This window comes from Notolabrus celidotus, chromosome 20 (genome assembly GCF_009762535.1).
Source record: "Notolabrus celidotus isolate fNotCel1 chromosome 20, fNotCel1.pri, whole genome shotgun sequence".
Classification (NCBI taxonomy): domain Eukaryota; kingdom Metazoa; phylum Chordata; class Actinopteri; order Labriformes; family Labridae; genus Notolabrus; species Notolabrus celidotus.
Window position 1 is genome coordinate 12,304,454 of NC_048291.1, and position 19,646 is coordinate 12,324,099.

General features: G+C 38.9%; 1 protein-coding gene across 3 annotated transcripts; it reads right to left on the minus strand.

Moving 5' to 3' along the window:
* Nucleotides 1-998: 998 nt before the first annotated feature.
* LOC117832872 (nuclear GTPase SLIP-GC-like) lies at nt 999-19,210 on the minus strand. Of its 3 annotated transcripts, XM_034712180.1 has the most exons (23): nt 19,084-19,210; nt 18,355-18,412; nt 18,055-18,136; nt 17,821-17,933; nt 17,556-17,586; nt 16,941-17,011; nt 12,680-12,776; nt 12,069-12,285; nt 11,726-11,959; nt 11,188-11,394; nt 10,879-11,054; nt 9,214-9,301; nt 9,039-9,126; nt 8,816-8,943; nt 3,940-4,113; nt 3,688-3,845; nt 3,397-3,514; nt 3,101-3,209; nt 2,861-2,994; nt 2,471-2,552; nt 1,982-2,062; nt 1,869-1,899; nt 999-1,785 (listed from the first exon to the last, which is right to left on the minus strand). In XM_034712180.1, the coding sequence occupies exons 7-23, from the start codon at nt 12,739-12,741 to the stop codon at nt 1,767-1,769; spliced, it is 2,106 nt and encodes a 701-aa protein (XP_034568071.1). In that variant the 5' UTR covers nt 12,742-12,776; nt 16,941-17,011; nt 17,556-17,586; nt 17,821-17,933; nt 18,055-18,136; nt 18,355-18,412; nt 19,084-19,210; the 3' UTR covers nt 999-1,766. The 3 variants fall into 3 exon arrangements, with proteins under 3 accessions (XP_034568071.1, XP_034568072.1, XP_034568070.1); XM_034712181.1 differs by lacking the exon at nt 18,355-18,412 and having other exon boundaries at nt 2,933-2,994; XM_034712179.1 differs by lacking the exon at nt 18,355-18,412.
* Between the last annotated feature and the right edge of the window lie 436 nt (nt 19,211-19,646).

Here is a 19,646-nt window from a genome sequence, read left to right on the forward strand (position 1 = left end):
AATTCAGTAATTAGGTACCATGAGGCATAACACGTACTCCACCATCTAATCACAGGGCAAAAAGTTTATTGTTCTCTCTCTTTGTGATCAGACTTTTATTTTCGTTTTACTGAAGATATTTTAACCAGTATTAAAAAATCAGTAAACTTATGTGAGGGTGACATGTTTCATGAACTATTTTGAGTCAAACACAAGGTACTTGTGCTGAAAGAAAGGATGAGCGCTCAGTGAAGAAACCCACCCCTCTATGCCCTCTACTGGTAAGTTTAGTGGCCTACCCCATGGCTCCCCATGTCCCCCAAAGCCTGAGACAGAGAGGACAGATGGACTTCACTGGGATACCAACTGGGTACCTCCCTTCACTGATGTTTCTTTTATTTAGGCCCATGACAACTCAGAGAAACTAAACAGCTCTGGCGTGCCAGAGTTATCCCCCTCCATGCCAGCTCCCACTGTCCATCATATCCTCGAGCAGAACACCCCAATTTAATAACCCAACCCATACAGTATTACCACGTTCAATGAACCCAGGCTCTGTACATGCAAGCTCCAGGTATAGACAACACTGATCCTACCTACTCTACCACCTGGTCCCTAGCAGCCCCCACCATCTAACACACAGCAAGAAGGGTCTGCAGCCAGATACTGTATACAGTATTCATTTGAGACTTTCTCCCCCCCCTTTTTTTTTAACTCTTATGTATAATTTATTGCTGTCTGTATGTCACTGTTAATGAATGTTTTAATGTACAGGCTGCTCCCTACATATTGCGCTGGTCCAGAGAGATTTATAAATGGTGTGAATAGAATTGTATTGAATGAAGACTGTAGTGTGTGTCCGCTGAACTTGTTTTCTGGGTTGATTTGTTTTCACTTTGCATCTTTTATGCATTTGAAGCAAATGAGCTCTCAACAGAAGCAGCACACTGGCCACCGTCTGCCATCATCCTTTTTGGTCCTACAAAACATTTACAGTAATAAAGAAAAAAGACAAAGTGGTACTTTCACTGAGAAGTGAATTTTATTGAAGTTTAATATTTGGTGTACAGTACTGTATGTAACCATTTATACAGTAAAACCGCTGTCAGCACATTACATCATCTTTTGCTAAACTCATAAAATGAAAACAGACAGTAAAACAACAGTAAAAAACTGCTTAATCACTAAAGTACAAAATGTCTGTCTGAAATAATAGTAGAAACTCATACCATGAAAACCACCTAAATCTAATGTTAGTGAAAGTAATATAGGCACATATACATAAACATATTTCATCATTGATCAATAGCAAATCTCTCCCCTTTTCATTTCTCTTACTGTTGAATTAAGTCTTGAACAATAACTGAAATAGCCTCAATATCTCCTCAGTGAATACATTACCCTCTGAGCATTCTCCATGGACAACTCAGTTTATTTTTCTTGCTTTCCCTGTTATAATATATGGTGTACCAGCCTGTATACAACCATTTACAACTTAAACACTAAAGAACACAATGTCTGTCTGAAATAATCTTAGAAACCCATACCATTAAACCATTAAAACCACAACATATCTGGTTAAAATTCATCTGGGGAAATAGGCTGAACATTTCTGTCATCATACCATCTCTGTGTATATAATTCAAATTAAACACACTTTGACAAAGTTAAAAACAAGACTCAGAGAGAGAAAAGACAAAAGCTTGACAAAAGGTTGAGACCAAATCCAGGGGCCTCTTCTGTCCCATCATCTTCATCTCTGGGACCCTCAGTGGTACATCAGACCTCTACTGTTTCTCTTCAGAGCTGAAATATACACCAGAGAGTAAACACTTATTTATTGTGAGCCAGGATGCTAACCATAGATCATTAAAACAACTAAAACCTACCTGTGCAGTTGACGGGCCGGGTTGGTCATCACTAAAGTGATTAGAAGGGTTGTTAGAATACTTTCAAAAGTTTATAATTAAGACATTATCTAGACTTTTAAAGAAAGGTTTACCAACTGCAGATGTCTCTTCATTGGTGCTTCTCTTCAACTGTTCAAAGTACTTTGTCACCGCCTCCAGCTCCTCTTCAACATCTATGAAAAAAAGAAAGAAAGTTCCTTTTCCTATGTTCACTTAGGTGTGGCACGTTTGAGAAATAACTACAGCATACTGAACTTCGGACCTGGAGTTTCATGTAATCAGGGCTGCACAAAGGGGTTAAATGTCACCTCCTGTATTCACTATGAAGGCAAGAGTATGAGCACCCCAAACATATTTTAAAGCGCATCATGTTCTTGTCACCTCCTCTTTCTAGTTACCATTAATGTTACTACTATGACTCAATGTAGCCACATAGATAGGTATTCCTACATCTAAATATATATCAGGATTTCGCTAGGCTACTACACATTCTATGACATTTGACCACACCGTAACCAGCAGTTGTAACTTAAATTTTTGTTTTTTTGACTGTGAGTTAGTTTTGTTAGTAATTCCAATACCTGGAAGTGATTGACAATCTGTCTTGAGTGACAGATTGATCGATTTCAGCATGGTTTCATTCAGTGTCTTCGGGATCTCCTCCTAAATCAGAAACAAAATACTTTTAAGCAAAATTGAATTGAATTGAAAATTAATACAAAAGTAAATAACATAATATTGGAATTTTTAGGGTTTCTTTCTTATACTTAGTGACAAAAGCTGCTGGTTTATAAAACTGTCTGTTTTCTAGCTGTTAAAGAATAGTTCATATTAATGATGAACTCAAATACAGAAAAACCTTCCTGTTAAATAATATGTCAATCTTGTTCATAATCTTGCAGAAAGTTTAAGATATAACGCAACATGTTTTACTATATTGTCATTCTATGACATTTCTTGAAGTAACAAACCATCAAATCTCGCAGTTCTGACAACATATCATCTTTGGCTTTCACAAACAAGTTGTCCTTGTTAGCACGCACATGCGTCTCAATGATTGTCCTCATCATTGCTAGAGAGCCTGATCCTTTACAGTGTTTTGCTTCTACAAGAAAAGAAAACTGTTATAAGTTACATTTCTCTACACAGTTGTGATGCTAATGTGTCTTCATATAATGTCTGGTTTTATATGTCAAGGTCTTTGATCATACCATCATAGCATTGCTGCATGGTTTCCTCGATTGATATTGTCAGGCTGTTGTAGATTTCTTTCTTACGCTTCTGGATCCTATCCCAGAGGTTTGTCTTCATTTTTTCTTCCTACAAGAGAGAAAAAAACACTCTGTTTCAAGCAATTGTACTTCATCTTCATTGCTATATTTATGGTCTTCTACTTAGGCAATGTATATAAATGTTAGCTTTTCAATCTGTTTTCTTGTCTCCCTTATCTTGACAAACAGCTTTAAACAACTATTTTGAATAAGAAGGTAATACTGCATTCTTTTACCTCTGTCCTCAGAAATTCCAGGTGCAGTTGCACTTCGTTGTTGCTTTCAACCAGTGACTCTGTGTCAAGTGAAAAGGAACTGATGGATCCGTTGAATGATTCACATTTTGACTCATTTCTGAAACATGTTCGAGGATAAATGTTTAATTACGGAAGAATTTCATTTGTTTATATTCATTTCATTAAATTGTTTGTTTGTTGTATTTCTACATTGTACACAATTTTTTAAACATTGTTCTATTCTCCAAAGCTGTAAAGAAGATATAATTTCCACGTTTAGGGATGTCTTACGGGAAAGTCTTCCTGAATTCCTCATCAATGCTCTCAGCCAGCCATGAAGATAATTTTGCATTGAGATCAAGTTTCTTCTTGTTTTTCGGTTTGTAGGCACCATTGTTTGCAACTACACACTTCAATGTTCTGTGAAAAGCACCTCCTTTTATCCCTATCTGAAATTCAAAATTACAAAACATTTCATTAGACATTTTAATGTGAGGTGACAATCACTGGTTTTGATTTACAAAAAAATATTGAAGTACATACAGGTTTTAAGAAGTACTTCACGGCACTGGTACAAGAACTTCTGGAATTCTCAACCCCCTCCATAAGGCAGTTTTCAAAAGCCTCATAGGTATTTTGCATGGACTCTAAGACATTCTCATGTCCACGACCCATTTTTTCTCTCAGGACTCCACACACATCTGCTCTTTTGCCAGCCTGAAAGCAAACAGAAAACATTATTTAAAACAATGAAACCATTCTTCCTCCAGGTCAATATCTAATGTTTCTTTATTTTTCTTCATGAAATTCCTGATCTTACTTAAAAAAAACAGAACATTGAATAGAAATGTGTAACAGTTTTTATCAAATCAAATCAAATGCTTGAAATATCTTCCTTAGACACAGAGGAAACTGTTTTACCCCGATCAAACATATCTACAAACATCTACAGTGCTTCAAAGTAATCTATAAAATCTAGAGATGATTCTGAAAACGTGCCGTCAGCCAGCGTAAAGATGCTAAAACAGACGTAATGTGATTACATTTCTTGGTTCTGGATAAAGCCTGGCAGCAGAGTTCTAAACACACTGAGGTCTACCAAGGGATTTTGATTAAGACGGGAAAAGGCTGTTGAGGTTGTTGTGTTCACTTATATGTAGTTACTACATTAAACCACAAGGTGGCTCTTCTGTGAAGCTGGACTTGGTAGGATTGCTATTGTACAGAGCAGAGAGGAAGAATCCAAGATGGTGACTTAGTAATGTTTCTGCTGTTCTGTACATGAGCTTAGTGTTCAAGTGTATAAGTATGCTGAAATAAACAGCACTAGCGACATCCTTTGCTTACTTTTTGATTATATGCATCTACATCACAAAGGTGATAAAAAAAATGACTGTACAGGCTTTGCTGTACAGTATGTTGCTCAAAGTTCATGTGTCAAACCAGATGCTAAGGGCCTGTGCTACTGGCTTGATGAGACCCACTAGCAACCCAACAGATGGCAGAAATAGTTGAATAGAAATAGGGAGATTTTGGTTTTTGTGGAATTCAGCTGAAGGAATTTTTTAGATATCCAGTTATTAACATCACATTTACAGTTTTGTAGTGCACTCATTATCCCAGGGTCAGTGGCTTTACCGGGCAGGTACAGCTGCATATCATCAGCATCAAAACGGAACAAAACACCATGTCTTTGTATTATGTGCGCCAGGGGAAGCAGGTATAAAGAAAAAAAAAACTGGTCCAAAAACTGAGCCCTGGTGCACGCCATATTTGACAGAAGAATACAAAGACGTGGTCATTCACAGCAACATAAAAATCTACTATTTGTTAGGTAAGATAAAAACCCATCTAAAACCATGTTTGATTTCTCCACCCAGAGCCTCAGTCCTAAAAGAATGCAGCAATCAAAGGCTGCACAACAGACAGACCACATTCTGCTTTATAGCACTACGTACGTCTAATTACAGTCTATGTTTTCTCACAATTACTGGCACACATCACAGGATTCTTCAAACCTTGACACATTTAGAGACCACACACTTGATGATAACAAAAGACAGATTGCCCAAGATCTCTCTCTTCTGATCTGTTAGTGTGTGGTGTGCACTACGGAGCACACCACACACTAACCGATTCTTCAGCAGAGTATCAGGTTCTTCATGCTCAATATTCCAAATCTCGAGGAGTAAAACATGACTTCCGTGTAAACAAACATGGCGGACAAAAAGGAAGGTCCAACTCTTCTCTTTGTCCATCCTGTTGTGGTAGGTTTTGGGCGAAAATTAATGCTGTTGCCACAAATCAACCAGTTGGTCTTCCATTTCGGAGGTCCAAGAGACTTTTGTTTCCACCGGCGCCATGTTTTTGTTTTTACTTCCTCTTCTGTCAGTCAGCTGAGTCAGCTCACGTCTTGATTGGCTTTTACTCCGGTACATGGGACATTACACAATGTGCGTGCTCAGCTCCTCTCGAAGCATCCCACACACTACAGGATTTCTACTCGCAAATATTAAACATGTTCATTATTTACAATCTCTCCTTCTGAGGCCTTCTGAGGCTTTCTGAGTGGCTCTGACCAGACAAATTCACTCTTAACACACCCCATACCACAGGAAAATCAGACACGATGTCGTTTGCAACCCTCAGACATTAGGGCCTTTGCTGGCTTTGATCGTAAGGGGGAGATCAGGACAAAAATCTGCCTGATTATCCTGTAGTGTGTACCCGCCTTAAGGTCAATATAGACTGCTCATCAAAGGTGAGATGTGCAGTCTAAGTGATAGAATAGAATAATACATGTCTTATTTTTTGGTTAAGTATAAAGCAATGTATTCAATTTCTAAATCAACAAAGGGCCCAATCTACTAAAGGTTTGCGTGTATAAAAACGTGCAAACTTGATAGCGCACGCAAAGCTGATGAACTAACCGGGTGCAACGAAGATTGCTTCTGTCAAATAAGCAAAATAGCATGTGCAATCCATTTAACATGTTTGCCGTCATGAATATGCAGAACACATGCAGATTATCAGAACACACAAAATAGTGGGAGGAGGAGATGCAAATGTAATCATTTAGCACCCGCAATGTGATTTATGAAACCTGCAACCATTAGCGGTTGGTGTTTTTGCATCTATATTTAGCACGATTGAAAGGCAGGTGTAAACTGGCACAGCGTTATGCACAAATGGCTGCGGTCATTGTGGCAAGAATGACGCAATAACAGACGATAGAGAAATAATCTTCCGTGCTTGTGTCAACACATTTGGACTGTAAAAATTAAAAATAGTAGAGACATATTGTCTATCCAGCAATGCCATTTTTGAGCTGCTGGATGACCTAAGGGCTGATTTGGAACCAGTCAGATAAAAGGAGCCATGCCAGATCTCCTATGGAAAAGCTCCTTGCAACACTGCATTTTCTTGCGTCTGGATCATTCCAGCGCGCCATCGCAGTTTGTGCCAGTGTCTCCAAGTGTCCACCGGTTTGTAATAAACGTTAATCTCGAGTGCCCTCCCCTCCCTCTTCATTCGCTGGCGGCTCGGTTGAAAAAATGTTCAAGAACCAGTTCTCATTTACAAACATGACTTGATTTGATTTGAGGAGTGCGGTGGGGATTGTCAGACATCTGATGAAGATTATCCATTTAAGAAAAAAAAACAAAAAACTTTTACGGTCATGACGGACAACTTTCAAAGACACTTTTCAAATAATGAAATGACTGTTATTTCCATTCTCCCAAATCGCGTTTCTTCATGCAACGCTGAGATGTCTCTGCTGGAGTTCACCAGTGGGTTTATTTGCCTCCTCCACCAAGACCTCCGATTCCATGGCTTCAAACTTTATTTGTCGTTTCCGGCCACTCTGCTCTCCCAAACTCTCCATAGTGACAGCCGGTAGCACATACAAAATCCTAATTTAAATAGGGCGGTCTGCACCACTTTTGCACCTGTTATCAATTGCGCATGCAGTCATAGTAGATAACCTGCAACACACCCATTAATAGCAGGTGCAATTTTTAGTTTGCACACGCAATTAATTAAATTATAAATAGAAAATGTTATGCTTATGGAAAGTAGCATTTGTATTTGAGGTCTACACCACCTCGTATGTAAAGTACAGTTCCGGTATATGGTGCTTAATTTGGTTAAAACTGTGTTTACTATCTGATAAAAACACACTTCACACTTTCATTTCAAGGTAAGGCTTTTCATGGCCATGTGTATGATAAAACAAATAGCAACCCAAGTCGGTTAAGGGCAAATGGCTATCCTTTATAATAGTAATGCAGCCTCTCTAAACAACAGATATTCAGGAAGTCTACCTCGATAGCTTAAAGGTGACATATTACGCTCTTTTCATCAAAATATATTGGTCTAAGAGGTCCCCAAAACATGTCTTTAAAGTTTATGCTCAGAAAAACACTTTGGAATCAGATTTTGGCATGCCGGAAAAACCCTCTTTTTCATGCTGCTCAGAACACTCCGTTTTCTCTCTGACCACGGAAGTGGATGTGGCCTCGGCTCTCCAGCACATTGATCTAATGTTTACATGTTGGCTGAATACACACGGCTGCTCACAGACCCGCGTTACTTCAACCCTCTGAATTTGTTCCAGAATCTGATCCTGACGGAGAAGCGCCTGCAGCAGAACCTTTCTGAATGATTGGTCACAGATTTAGTGTTTCTTGTTGTTTTATTTGTCAGTATGTCGACGTGTGTCTTGGTACAGCTACGAACATGTAGCTATGTGGCTATGCCAACTAGGGCTAGCACTTTTCCATGAAAAATAAAAATCATCCACTAGATCTTCAAATCTGCAGGCGTGGGGAGTAAAACAGACCATTGTGTTTATTAAGACAGCCTACAACTAGCATGCCTCCCTCCTAAGCTCCTTGTTAGCACACATTTGTGCAGGTGATGAAAAACGGAGGAGTTGAGTTATATTTTATACAGTCTATGGGCTGAACAAGCTCCAAGCTCTGACTTCCGTTAAAGACCGGTATCGTTGTGACGTAACAAAAACACGGAAATCTGAAACGGCTCGTTTCAGCACACATTTACAGAAAGGTGGAGAAATCAAAACGGGGGCAGAATGGATTTTTTTTCATTTTAGTATTTTTTTTAGACATGCCAGGGACACATATTTCAGGTAGAGAACCATTAAAATGTCGATTTTGCACGATAAGTCACCTTTAAGTTCATTTTGGGTCGTTTCACTATTTCATTGACATGAGAGCAGAAGGCACTGATTTCATATCTTTCCCATAAAATCATTATTGACACAACCACTATGTCGTGAATGGAAGTGTTCCCTAATCAGGGAAACTTATTTTCTGAGATTATGATTAGTTTCTCTCAACACTAAGGATTATTACAGCACTTAAAAACAATGAAAATTCTTGACTCTAGATCTTACCACATCTCCTTGCCTGGCCCCTTGAATCAGGGACAGAATCCCCTTTGCTTCGGACACGTACTGGTAGTTCAATGTCCCAGAGTGACGGTCATTGAGGTTTCTCAGGAATTCCTTGAGTTTGGGGATTTCTAGAAAAAAAAAACAAATTAAACATCTTACATTGTTATTCTAACATCTCATAAATATTTTTTCTTCCACAGAGTTATTCATGGGCTTGATATACCAGTTTCATCTGGCTCCAGCCATTCTTTGCCCAGAAACTCGGTGGAGCTCACCGTGAACACCTCGAAACATTCCTCACGAATATGTGTCTAAAAAAAGGATAATTTAGGAGAGGGTCACAGTGAAGGGATCATCTTGTTTTAGATTTTCTGTTAGTCTATAACATTTTCTCTAACCTTGTTTAGTTTCCTGAATTCTTTCTTCACTGCATCCTTGGCTTGCATGTTCCTCTTGAATATGTTAGCGCGAACATCTTCTGCTGAGCTGTATGAAGAGATTAGTATTAAGCAATAGCTCATACAGTGTCTACAGTCCTGAAACATCAAAATCCAAAAAATCTTTAGCTTGAACTGCTCTTCTTTTCTCTCAGATGAATCACAGTGTTGGTCACTGGTGGGTGTGTGTGTGTGTGTGTGTGTGTGTGTGTGTGTGTGTGTGTGTGTGTTTTCATGCGTGTATGCGTGCATGCGTGCATGCGTGCATGCGTGCATGCGTGTGTATGCTGGTTTCCAAGACCTTCATGACTTGGTGACCCTTTACACAATCAGAGTAGTGGAACATTGATTTGCACATTTGCTAGCGTCTACTTCTCTTAGGCTCTTGGATTTACCACGAGTCAGAGTCTACATCTAGGGCCTGACCTACTAAAGGTTTGCGTGTATAAAAACACGTGAAAACTTGATAGCGCACGCAAAGCTGATGTAACAGTTTGCACAGTGTTATGCACAAATGGCTGCAGTCAATGTGGCGAGAAGGAGGTGCAATGACAGACAACGGAGAAAGAGAATCTTCTGTGCACGTTTCAACATATTTGGACTGTAAGAAATAGAAATAGTAGACATATCGTCTATCCAGCAATGCCATTTTTGTGCTGCTGGATGACATAATGGCTGATTTTGAGCAAGTCACAAAAAGGAGCCATGCCATATCTCCTATAGAAAAGCTCCTTGCAACACTGCATTTTCTTGCGACTGGATCATTCCAGCGCACCATCGCAGTTTGTGCCACGTCTCCAAGTGTCCACCGGTTTGTAATAAACGTTCATCTCGAGTGCTCTCCCCTCCCTCTTCATTCACTGGCAGCTCAGTTGAAGAATCCCTGCCACTGAATGACCTCCCGACTGTTGCTAGGGCATTGACAGCCATTGTCAGCCCAGACACAGAACTGACCAGCTGCCTCGTGGGCAACGATGGTCTGAGTGTCACGGCTGAGGGCGCGCGCCACACTGGACCACCTCCTGTGCAATGACCTTTAACCCATTCATCTGATTTCTTTGTTGCTGCAGCAACTCCCGATCAATGTCATCATAACAATCTGGATGCCTGCCGGGCACTGCTGAGGTATTTTCTGGTCTGAGCTGATTGGAGGAGTGTGGCTGGGATTTTCAGACATCTGATCAAGATTCTCCATTTAAGAAAAAAGAGATTCTTATTTTTACGGTCATGGCGGACATCTAACAAAGACACTTTTCAAATAATGAAATCACTTTTTTTTCCATTCTCCCAAATCGCGTTCCTCCTGGAAACGTTGAGATGACTCCACTGGAGTTCACCTGTGTGTTTATTTGCCTCCTCCACCAAGACCTCCAACTACATGGCTTCATACTTCATTTGTCGTTTCCGGCCACTCTGCTCTCCAAAACTCTCCATGGTGACAGCCGGTAGCACACGCGAAATCCTCATTTAAATAGGGCAATATCAATTGCGCACGCAGTCATAGTAGATCACCCACAACACGACCATTAATAGCAGTTGCAATTTTTTAGTTTGCACACGCAATTTAGCACTCGTTATTTGGGATGTTAGTGGATCAGGCCCCTAATGTTTAAAAAGATCACTTACCGATTCTTTACATTGCCGAGAACATCAGACATGGTGCAGATGAAGTGAATTTGCTGACACTGGCCACCATTTCCCATATTGCTGTTGGCATTTTTAAGGATCTCCCATGGTTCTTCCTCTGCTGCTGCTCTCTTGATCTCGGCCACAATCCACACAGTGGAGCAATCTCCAATGACCTAGAGGGATGAGATCCAAGATCATTGTTAATAACTAAGTATCAGTGCTTCGCCATGAAATTATGTTACAGTTTATTTATGTTACAGTTTAAAGTCACTATCAATTATAAAACCATGAATTTCAATGAATTACCCCTTTCCACATTTTATCTCTGCTTTTGTTGCGGTCTCCACTTCCAGGTAGGTCCACAAGAGTGACATGCTGGAGGAGGTCATTTTTCGGCACCCGGACAGTCACACACTTCACCAGGGGCCAAAACCACCTCTTTGCCTCTTTACCTTTTCCTTCTTTTGAGCCACTTCTTGTGTATTTGACAAGTTCTGTAGACAGCTCTCTGGCCTGCAATAAAAAGTAGGTAAAAAATCCTGATTGGAATTTGATCAGCAGTTACTCCGAAAACCTGGTATGTAGACTCGTAGACAAGGTTCTAAATGATTTTCATAAATAGGTAACGTGTTATGCGATAGAGGGTACTGTGAATCAAGTTGGTGATTTTTTTTCACAGTAGATTTTTTGATTGACTGAATTTCTCTGAAAATGTAGTAAACAAAACTGGAATGGCAAGGCAGCATGTCAATGAAAGACCTCAGTAGAAGGCTGAATGTGAGAAGATATTAATTTTTGTATTTTGTATATATGAACAGAACTATGGATTTTTTCTCTTTCTTACTGATTCACAGGTCAGGGTCTTGTTCTCAGAATTTTTAAATTCTGGGATTTCTCTGAAGTGTTTGTCATGGCAGAGACTTTCTGGGGAACTGTTTTTTTCCCAGTCTTCTCCGTACAGCGCTGACAGCATTTCCACAGCATCATCATTATCATCATGCTCCTCTCTAGCATCCTCCTCATCTTCTGCCTTATTCAAGACGAATTTTGACAAATACCACAAATCATGCTTCCACTCCTGAAAAAAAATAAGAGAATGAGAATGAACAACCTAAATAAGATGTGTTGTCAATGTATATTTTTGCTTGTTTTAAAAGCATCTAGTATTCAAACTCAGCTGATTTTACCTCTTCTGAGATGAATTCAATCTCTGCCTCATAATTCTTGTTCTTTGTGTTAGCCTCCACTTTAATCATGACTGAGGTACATGCACTGACGTCTCCTGAGGGCAAGAGATCCTTCTCTCCAATGACGGCATTTATTAAAGAGCTCTTTCCAGCCCCAGTTCTTCCAAAGACGCCGATCATCTCTCTCTTTTCTTTCTTTAAATCATGTATCTTTGTCCTGTTGTAAGATTTTAAATATGTGTTGATTAGTATGAAAAATATAACGATGAAAGAATGTAAGACATCTGAAAATCAACAGCAAACTCAAATATTATTTAAAGCAGCATCATCATTCTTTGTTAACCTTAAGGTGATAATAGGGTAGCAAAAGCTCACAGTGTTATCATGAGACTTTACATTTCAACTGTCAGCTCAACAAAGTTTGAAGTTATAGCAAATACAATGCAATGCCATGTCATGGGCTAAACAAGTCTGTTATATTTTTTCCAAACTTTCTTACATACAATACTGAAAACATGATACAAAAGTAGAATTTAACTCCGGAGACCATTCACAAATATCTGGAAACCTCTGGTAAGAATGACATGAAGTATATACAATGTACTTCTTACTTCAGAAAATCATTGAGCTCTGCATTGTCTCCTTGATTTAGTTTGCTTTGGACACATGTCATTATTTTTTTCGCGTCAGACCTTATGGATTTTTCCGCTGTTGTAAAAGAAAAAGAAAGGTTGTTGGTAAGCTTTCATGCACTGTTAAGTCGAGCTACAGTTATTGCTTGATTTGTGCAAAAAAAGAAGAAAAGAATGTTGATTGTGGGTGACAAAATCTTTCCCAAGTAATTTAAGGATACCTCAGAGAGCTTGCTGCAGGATGTAAGAGTAATCGGAGGATTAACACCATTAGACCTTATTCAAAAAATTGTTGTACACCTTCTTTACAATGTAATGTCTATACAAAGTGCAAATCACAACTGCATATCAGAAAACACAACAGCAAATCAGAAAACAGAACGGCAAATCAAAAACACAACGGCAAATCAAAAAACACAACAGCAAATCAAAAAACACAACGGCAAATCAAAAAACACAACGGCAAATCAGAAAACACAATGGCAAATAAAAAACACAACAGCACCAGAAGAAGTAGGTACACTCAGTCCAATCAGCGACGAGTAATGTCCCTGGAGGGTACCTTCTTCTTGTCGTTGTGTTTCTGATTTGCCGTTGTGTTTCTGATTCGCCGTTGTGTTTTCTGATTTGCCGTTGTGTGTTTTGATTTGACGTTGTGTTTTTTGATTTGCCATTGTTTTTGATTTGCCGTTCTGTTTTCTGATTTGCTGTAGTGTTTTCTGATTTGCCGTTGTGTTTTTTGATTTGCCATTGTTTTTTGATTTGCCGTTCTGTTTTCTGATTTGCTGTAGTGTTTTCTGATATGCAGTTGTGATTTGCACTTCAGGGCCACTGTACTGTAGATTGCAAAACTGTATTGTAATTGTATATCCTAAAATGTAATACCATTTGTATAATATAATTATGTTAACTGTCCAGCATTCAATAGACTATCGACTGTTTCTGCGTACTAAGTATCACCATGTGGAAAAACAATATGCGTTTGAGCTCTAGTCATATCAAATAATTGAATCCTTTTTCTAATAAAAAAGAATTCCCCTTGGACTCCCTATAATAGACATATCAATTAATAATACAATGCTGCACACTTTCTTCTACAGTTTGCAGTGAGGCTGCTTCATTTGTAAGGGTTTGGGGAGATGGGGCTACTGAGCCTGAAGCTGAATCTGTTTGGCCTGGCATCTAGCCAGGGGCAGGTAACAGTGATTAAAGGTGACATATCACACTTTTTTCATCAATATATATTGGTCTAAGAGGTCTTCAAAACATGTCTTTAAAGTTTATGCTCAAAAAAACACTTTGAAATCAGATTTTGGCATGCCTGAAAAGCCCTCTTCTTCAGCCCTATTCAGAACGGTCTGTTTTCTCTCTGACCACGCCCCTTCAGGAAGTGGATGTGGCCTCGGCTCTCCAGCACGTTGATCTAATGTTTACATGTTGGCTGAATATACACGGCTGCTCACAGATAGCGTTACTTCAACCCTCTGAATCTAATCCAGAATCTGATCCTGATGGAGAGGCGCCTGCAGCAGGACCTTTCTGAACGATTGGTCACAGATTTAGTGTTTCTTGTTGTTTTATTTATCAGTATATCGACGTGTGTCTTGGTACACAGCGACAAACATGTAGCTATGTGGCTATGCTAACTAGCGCTAGCACTTATACATGACAAATAAAAATCATCCACTAGATCTTCAAATCTGCAGACGTGGGGAGTAAAACCAACCTCTGCCAGAAAGGCAGCAGGACCTTTCTGAACGATTGGTCACAGATTCTGTGTTTCTTGTTGTTTTATTTGTCAGTATGTCGACGTGTGTCTTGGTACACAGCTACGAACATGTAGCTATGTGGCTATGCTAACTAGAGCTAGCACTTTTCCATGACAAATAAAAATCATCCACTAGATCTTCAGATTTGCAGACGTGGGGAGTAAAACTGACCTCTGTGTTTATTAAGTCAGCCTACAACTAGCATGCCTCCCTCCTAAGCTCCTTGTTAGCACACACGTGTGCAGGTAATGAAAAAACGGACGAGAGTTGAGTTGTATTTATACAGTCTATGGGCTGAACAAGCTCAGAGCCCTGACTCCGTGACAGACCGGATATTGTTGTGATGTAACAAAAACACGGAAGTCTGAAACGGCTCGTTTCACACACATTTACAGAAAGGTGGAGAAATCAAAACGGGCAGAATAGATTTTTTTCATTCTCGGGGGGTTTGTAGACATGCCAGGGAAACATATTTCAGGTAGAGAACCATTAAAAAGTCGATTTTGCATGTCACCTTTAAGTGCAAAAAGCTGCTAAAATTTAGCTTCTCGATCGAATGTCTACTATAACGTAGTGTAGCCCTGTACAAAATCATTTCGGTTACAGTGCATAAAATACAATGTTAAAAGTATAATAAATAGTTGTATTAAAAGTTCATAATATGTTCAAGAGAAGATTCATAAGATTTAAAACTGTTTAAAATAAGTGTTATAAAAAGGGAATAAATATAATACTTTCAGTTTAATACATTTTACTATTTACAGTTAAAAGATGAAGTATTTACAAAGGTCTTAAGTTTATTAAAAACATTTGTGATTAGGAAAGAAGGAGAGATGAAGAAGCAGTTTAGTTTCTGTGTGTAATCTAACTTGATACCTGTCTTATGTCAATCATTCCATTCTTGTGTTGTGTTTGGTTGTTGTCAACCTCACGAGCCAATCAGAGTACACCATTTACGTAAGGGGCGGGACTAGTGGTGCAGGTTAGTGTGGGGTGAAGGTGAACATGCAGCATGAGAGACGCAGACGCTATCGATCAGAGAGCTGAGACGGAGATATTCTGAGTGGGGAGCAGTCAAGTTTTATCGTGGAGGTCGACTACTCGTGGTCCTGATTTAAACTTCTGTGACCTGCAAGAGGACGGACGTTGGAGAGAGAGAGGTCGAGACGGGTTTTTTTCAACAGACGGCCCTGCTGTTTTTTTTCGTCTTCTTTGAACTTCGCTGTTGTGCGCCATTGCCCTCGTGAGACTGCATTTTTTTGTCCTCGCCTATCCATACTAATCCAACTGGGAGTTTGTGAGTACTAACTGAACATTGTGCACGTGCTTTTTATTTTAAGCTCAGTTGAGTGAAGCGGCCATCACCGTTTTAGGCCACACCGCACCCAAGCTACATTCAACAGGCCTGCAACGGGTTAAGGTTTTGAATACCAGGTTGTTTTAATGTTGTGTGTTTCATGTGAGTGTGTGTGGGCCCACAGGTAAATGTTTATTGATGTATGTATTAGTGTTGGAAATTAACAGAACACTGTTGAATATAACTCAAGTATTCTATATATTTGTTATTGTTGTTTTTTACCTTTTATTTCATTTTGTATAAATAAATACCTCTGAAGGTTTGCATTTAAAGTACAGTTGTGGTGGTCCTTATTAAGTTACAAACCTTATTAAAGTTACAAACCTTATTAGAGTTACAAACCTTATTAGAGTTGTATTGTTCTAAAAGAGCTCAGGCCCTGTCCCATAGTATTAACAACTCTAGTTTTAGATTTAATTACATGGGACCTGGGTTACAGTAGGAACAGAGATTGTTCTGTGAATTTAGTAACTAATGATAGGAGAACAAAAGTAATTTGTTTCATGTGGATTTCTTATCAGCTTAGATTACACCACTCACAGATTAGAGCCATTTTTCTAAGAGGGAAATTGGATGACATACTGTAAACTTTTCTTTCTCTTCTATTAGCATAGCTTTTCATTTCTTTTTGACATCCTAACTTCCCCTTCAGAAGTTGAAACTACAGCCTGCCTCAGCAGTCCTCACTCTGTCATCAAAAAGGCTTGGGCCATGTTGCGGGTCAGGACCACACCGCTTAGTGTAAGTAGAGGAGGGGAGTTTATCAAAACAGAACCTCTTCACTGTGAAGAACACATTTTCTTCAGGCAATAGGTTCATATTTATGATTGATAATGGTTAAATAATGTCCTTATATCTTTAAGGGCGCCTGTCACTCACAGGCCCTTAGAATCATACTGACTTTTATTCACCATATACAGCATCCCAGCTACGGTATTTTGCAAACGTTCACGACACATGAAGCATTTGTCCTGATGACAGTTTCAAGTGTTCAGATGGAAATGAGAAAATAATTTGTGGCTCAGCCAAAAAAAAACAGACACACATTATAAAATGGACATAACATCCCACAAAAATGATCTTATGGCAGGTTTTAATTAACAAAAAAAAATACCTGGGTAAATGGTGTCACGTCGTCTTTTACGTCTTGGTGGGCTGGTTGACTCCCCCTTTGGCTTCTTTTTCCTTATTTGAATATTAAAATATGTGTGTGTGTATATATATATATATATATATATATATATATATTATATATATATATATATATATATATATTATGGGTGCAACAATACGTGTATCTGTATCGAACCGTTCGATACAGTGGTCACGGCAGACAGACAGACACACACACACACACACACACACAGACACACACAAACACACACACACACGCAACCTCCCCATGTACAGCAGAACATGTGTCAGATGTAGCTGCCCCTGATACATTTAAATTAATTTAAAAACTGCTTTTGAGCTGAAACAAATCTTGGTAATATCAATAAACTACAAGTAAAAAAAGTCATGGAAATTTCTCTTTCTGTATCGAAAACGTATTGAACCGTGACAAAAACGTACTGAACCGAACCGTGGATTTTGTGTATCGTTGCACCCCTAATATATATATATATATATATATATATAAAGAACTATTTGCATCTCATATTATTATATTATTGAAACATGGTCTCAAATGTCTTGTCAAAGCAAACCATTGATGTGTATACCTTACCTTTATCATTTCTGTTACTGTTGTCTGAAACCTGAGGAAGAAAATGTACTGTCAACTCTTAAAACTGGGTGTTATGACGACATCAACTCCACACAGGTTTTAGACTGGAGCAAGGTACCACAGGCTTGTATAAATGTGTAATTTAAATTAACCTGTGGTCCTATCAGCGTTTATCAGTAATGTCCTTAAAACAGGAGTTCATGGTCATCTTAATTATACCGTACATAAAGGAAAGTGTTAAACTAAATGAGTTACAGACTGTTACCATTAATGACTTGAGTCTTTTCTTGAATTTTGCTCTTGGTCCCATTTCTTTGAACAACTCCCGGATGTCATCATTCTCAAGACAGAAAAGATTCACCTCATCGATGCCTTGTTCTGTTTTTAGAAAAAAAAAAATTTAGATCAGTGTTGGACATGCAAAAATAAAACCTTTCTTGGAATGCTGGACACGTCTGTCCATGTTTGTATACTTATAATATAATAAAAAATAATTTACCTTTAAATGTTTCTATGTAACTGCTGAGATCCAACTCTGTTAATACATCTCGAACAAAATCATCCATGACCGGAAACAGCAACTGTAAGGAATCACATGAATACATTTTTATCAGTGTTCACCAGTCAGGTAACAGAATACACCTTAAACAATGGACAACTCTTTTCTGGTGAAAAAAAAGAAAAACAGAAATGAGCATGGACCACTGACAATCCCTCAGGCCCTGTCTTCAGGTTAGTATTAATCTCCAAGTCTTACATCCTGATAAAGAGTCACCACGGGAGCTCAGGCTCAGCTTACCTTCTGAGAGATTCAGCCTCTCTGCAATGCCCTTTTCATATCTCGTCACGCTACTAACCTGTGACAATTAACCAAATTAGTTAAGATGTTCCTCCAGGTTTTTTAAGGATAATACAATGTTTTCAATGTTTTGTTGTCCCTGTCCCAACTTTTTTTAAATATGTTGCTGGTAATTAAATTAAAAGTTAGCATGTCTTTTCAGCAAACATTACGTTTTTCAATTTCAACATTTGATCTGTTGTTACCTTATTTCATGAAATAAAGAATCTTGTTCAGTTTGAGGACAAGTACATCCTCATTATGAAACCATCCCAGGGCAGTTTCTTTTCACAAGAAAACAAAACTGCTCTGATTCTTCACGGCAACAGCGGGACCTCAGATCTACTTTTTAACTGAGGAAACACCCATTCAGATTTCTTCACAGCCATAATCTCTTCAAAGCCTGAGAGAGAGTTGCCAGCAAACAACCCCCCCCACCCCCGAGTTGAGGACAAAGCAAAAATGAGGAAGGTGGCAAAACACACAGTGGATTTCTAATGGAAAAAACGCATGCACGTTTTCTTCCCATTTCATCTGTGAAGCCTATTTTCAGTCTCGTCTCACATATTTTCAACACTGGCAGTAGTCCCCAACCGTTACAACAAAACATAAGTATAGCTTTTACAGAGCACAATGTTGTATGTAAATACAGGCATTGTGATGTTTTAATACATCATAATTGATACTCACTATTTCAGCTCAGTCTGAGGGTGCAGAAAGTAGATGGCTTGGAATCCACAAACATAATCTTACAAAAGCAAACTACAAGCTTTATGACACCCAGCGCAAGATCAAGCACTATTTTCTACTCCCATTTCCTTAAGTTACACATCTCCCTCCCTCTCTAACTCCTCCCTCTTCAGTGATCAGCTACATGTGGGTGTTTACTTTTTTAAGTGTTGTTGAACCACAGCCTCTATCAACCAATCATCCTGCTGCTATCAATTTGAAAATGCTCTCCTCTCTGCTCTGCTAGTAGTATGGCTCTGTATAACTTTCCCACTTTATTGCTGTTGCTACACTGTTGACCACTACTGGTTGTTTGGGCTACCTGCACTGGAAGACTTGAGGACACCATGACTCTCACACACTTTATACCTGATCTACTCCTTGCAGGTATCCAGGGGAAAAGGAGGTGACTGGCAATGTTTTAAGACAAAGATAATGTATATCATAGCTGCTTACCTGCAGCTACACTTCTAGGTTGCACCCATTTCCCTTTAATAAATCTATAAATCATCAGTTCAGCATGC

Bases quoted from the DNA above. Each gene is read 5' to 3' on its own strand.
- LOC117832872 (XM_034712179.1), bottom strand. From the start codon at position 12,741: ATGACATGTGTCCAAAGCAAACTAAATCAAGGAGACAATGCAGAGCTC. The intron at 11,395-11,725 runs GTAAGAAAGAGA...TTTTTATTGCAG, and splicing joins AGACCCTGACCTGTGAATCA to GCCAGAGAGCTGTCTACAGA. The intron at 8,944-9,038 runs GTATATCAAGCC...TTTTTTTTCTAG, and splicing joins GCTGGAGCCAGATGAAACTG to AAATCCCCAAACTCAAGGAA.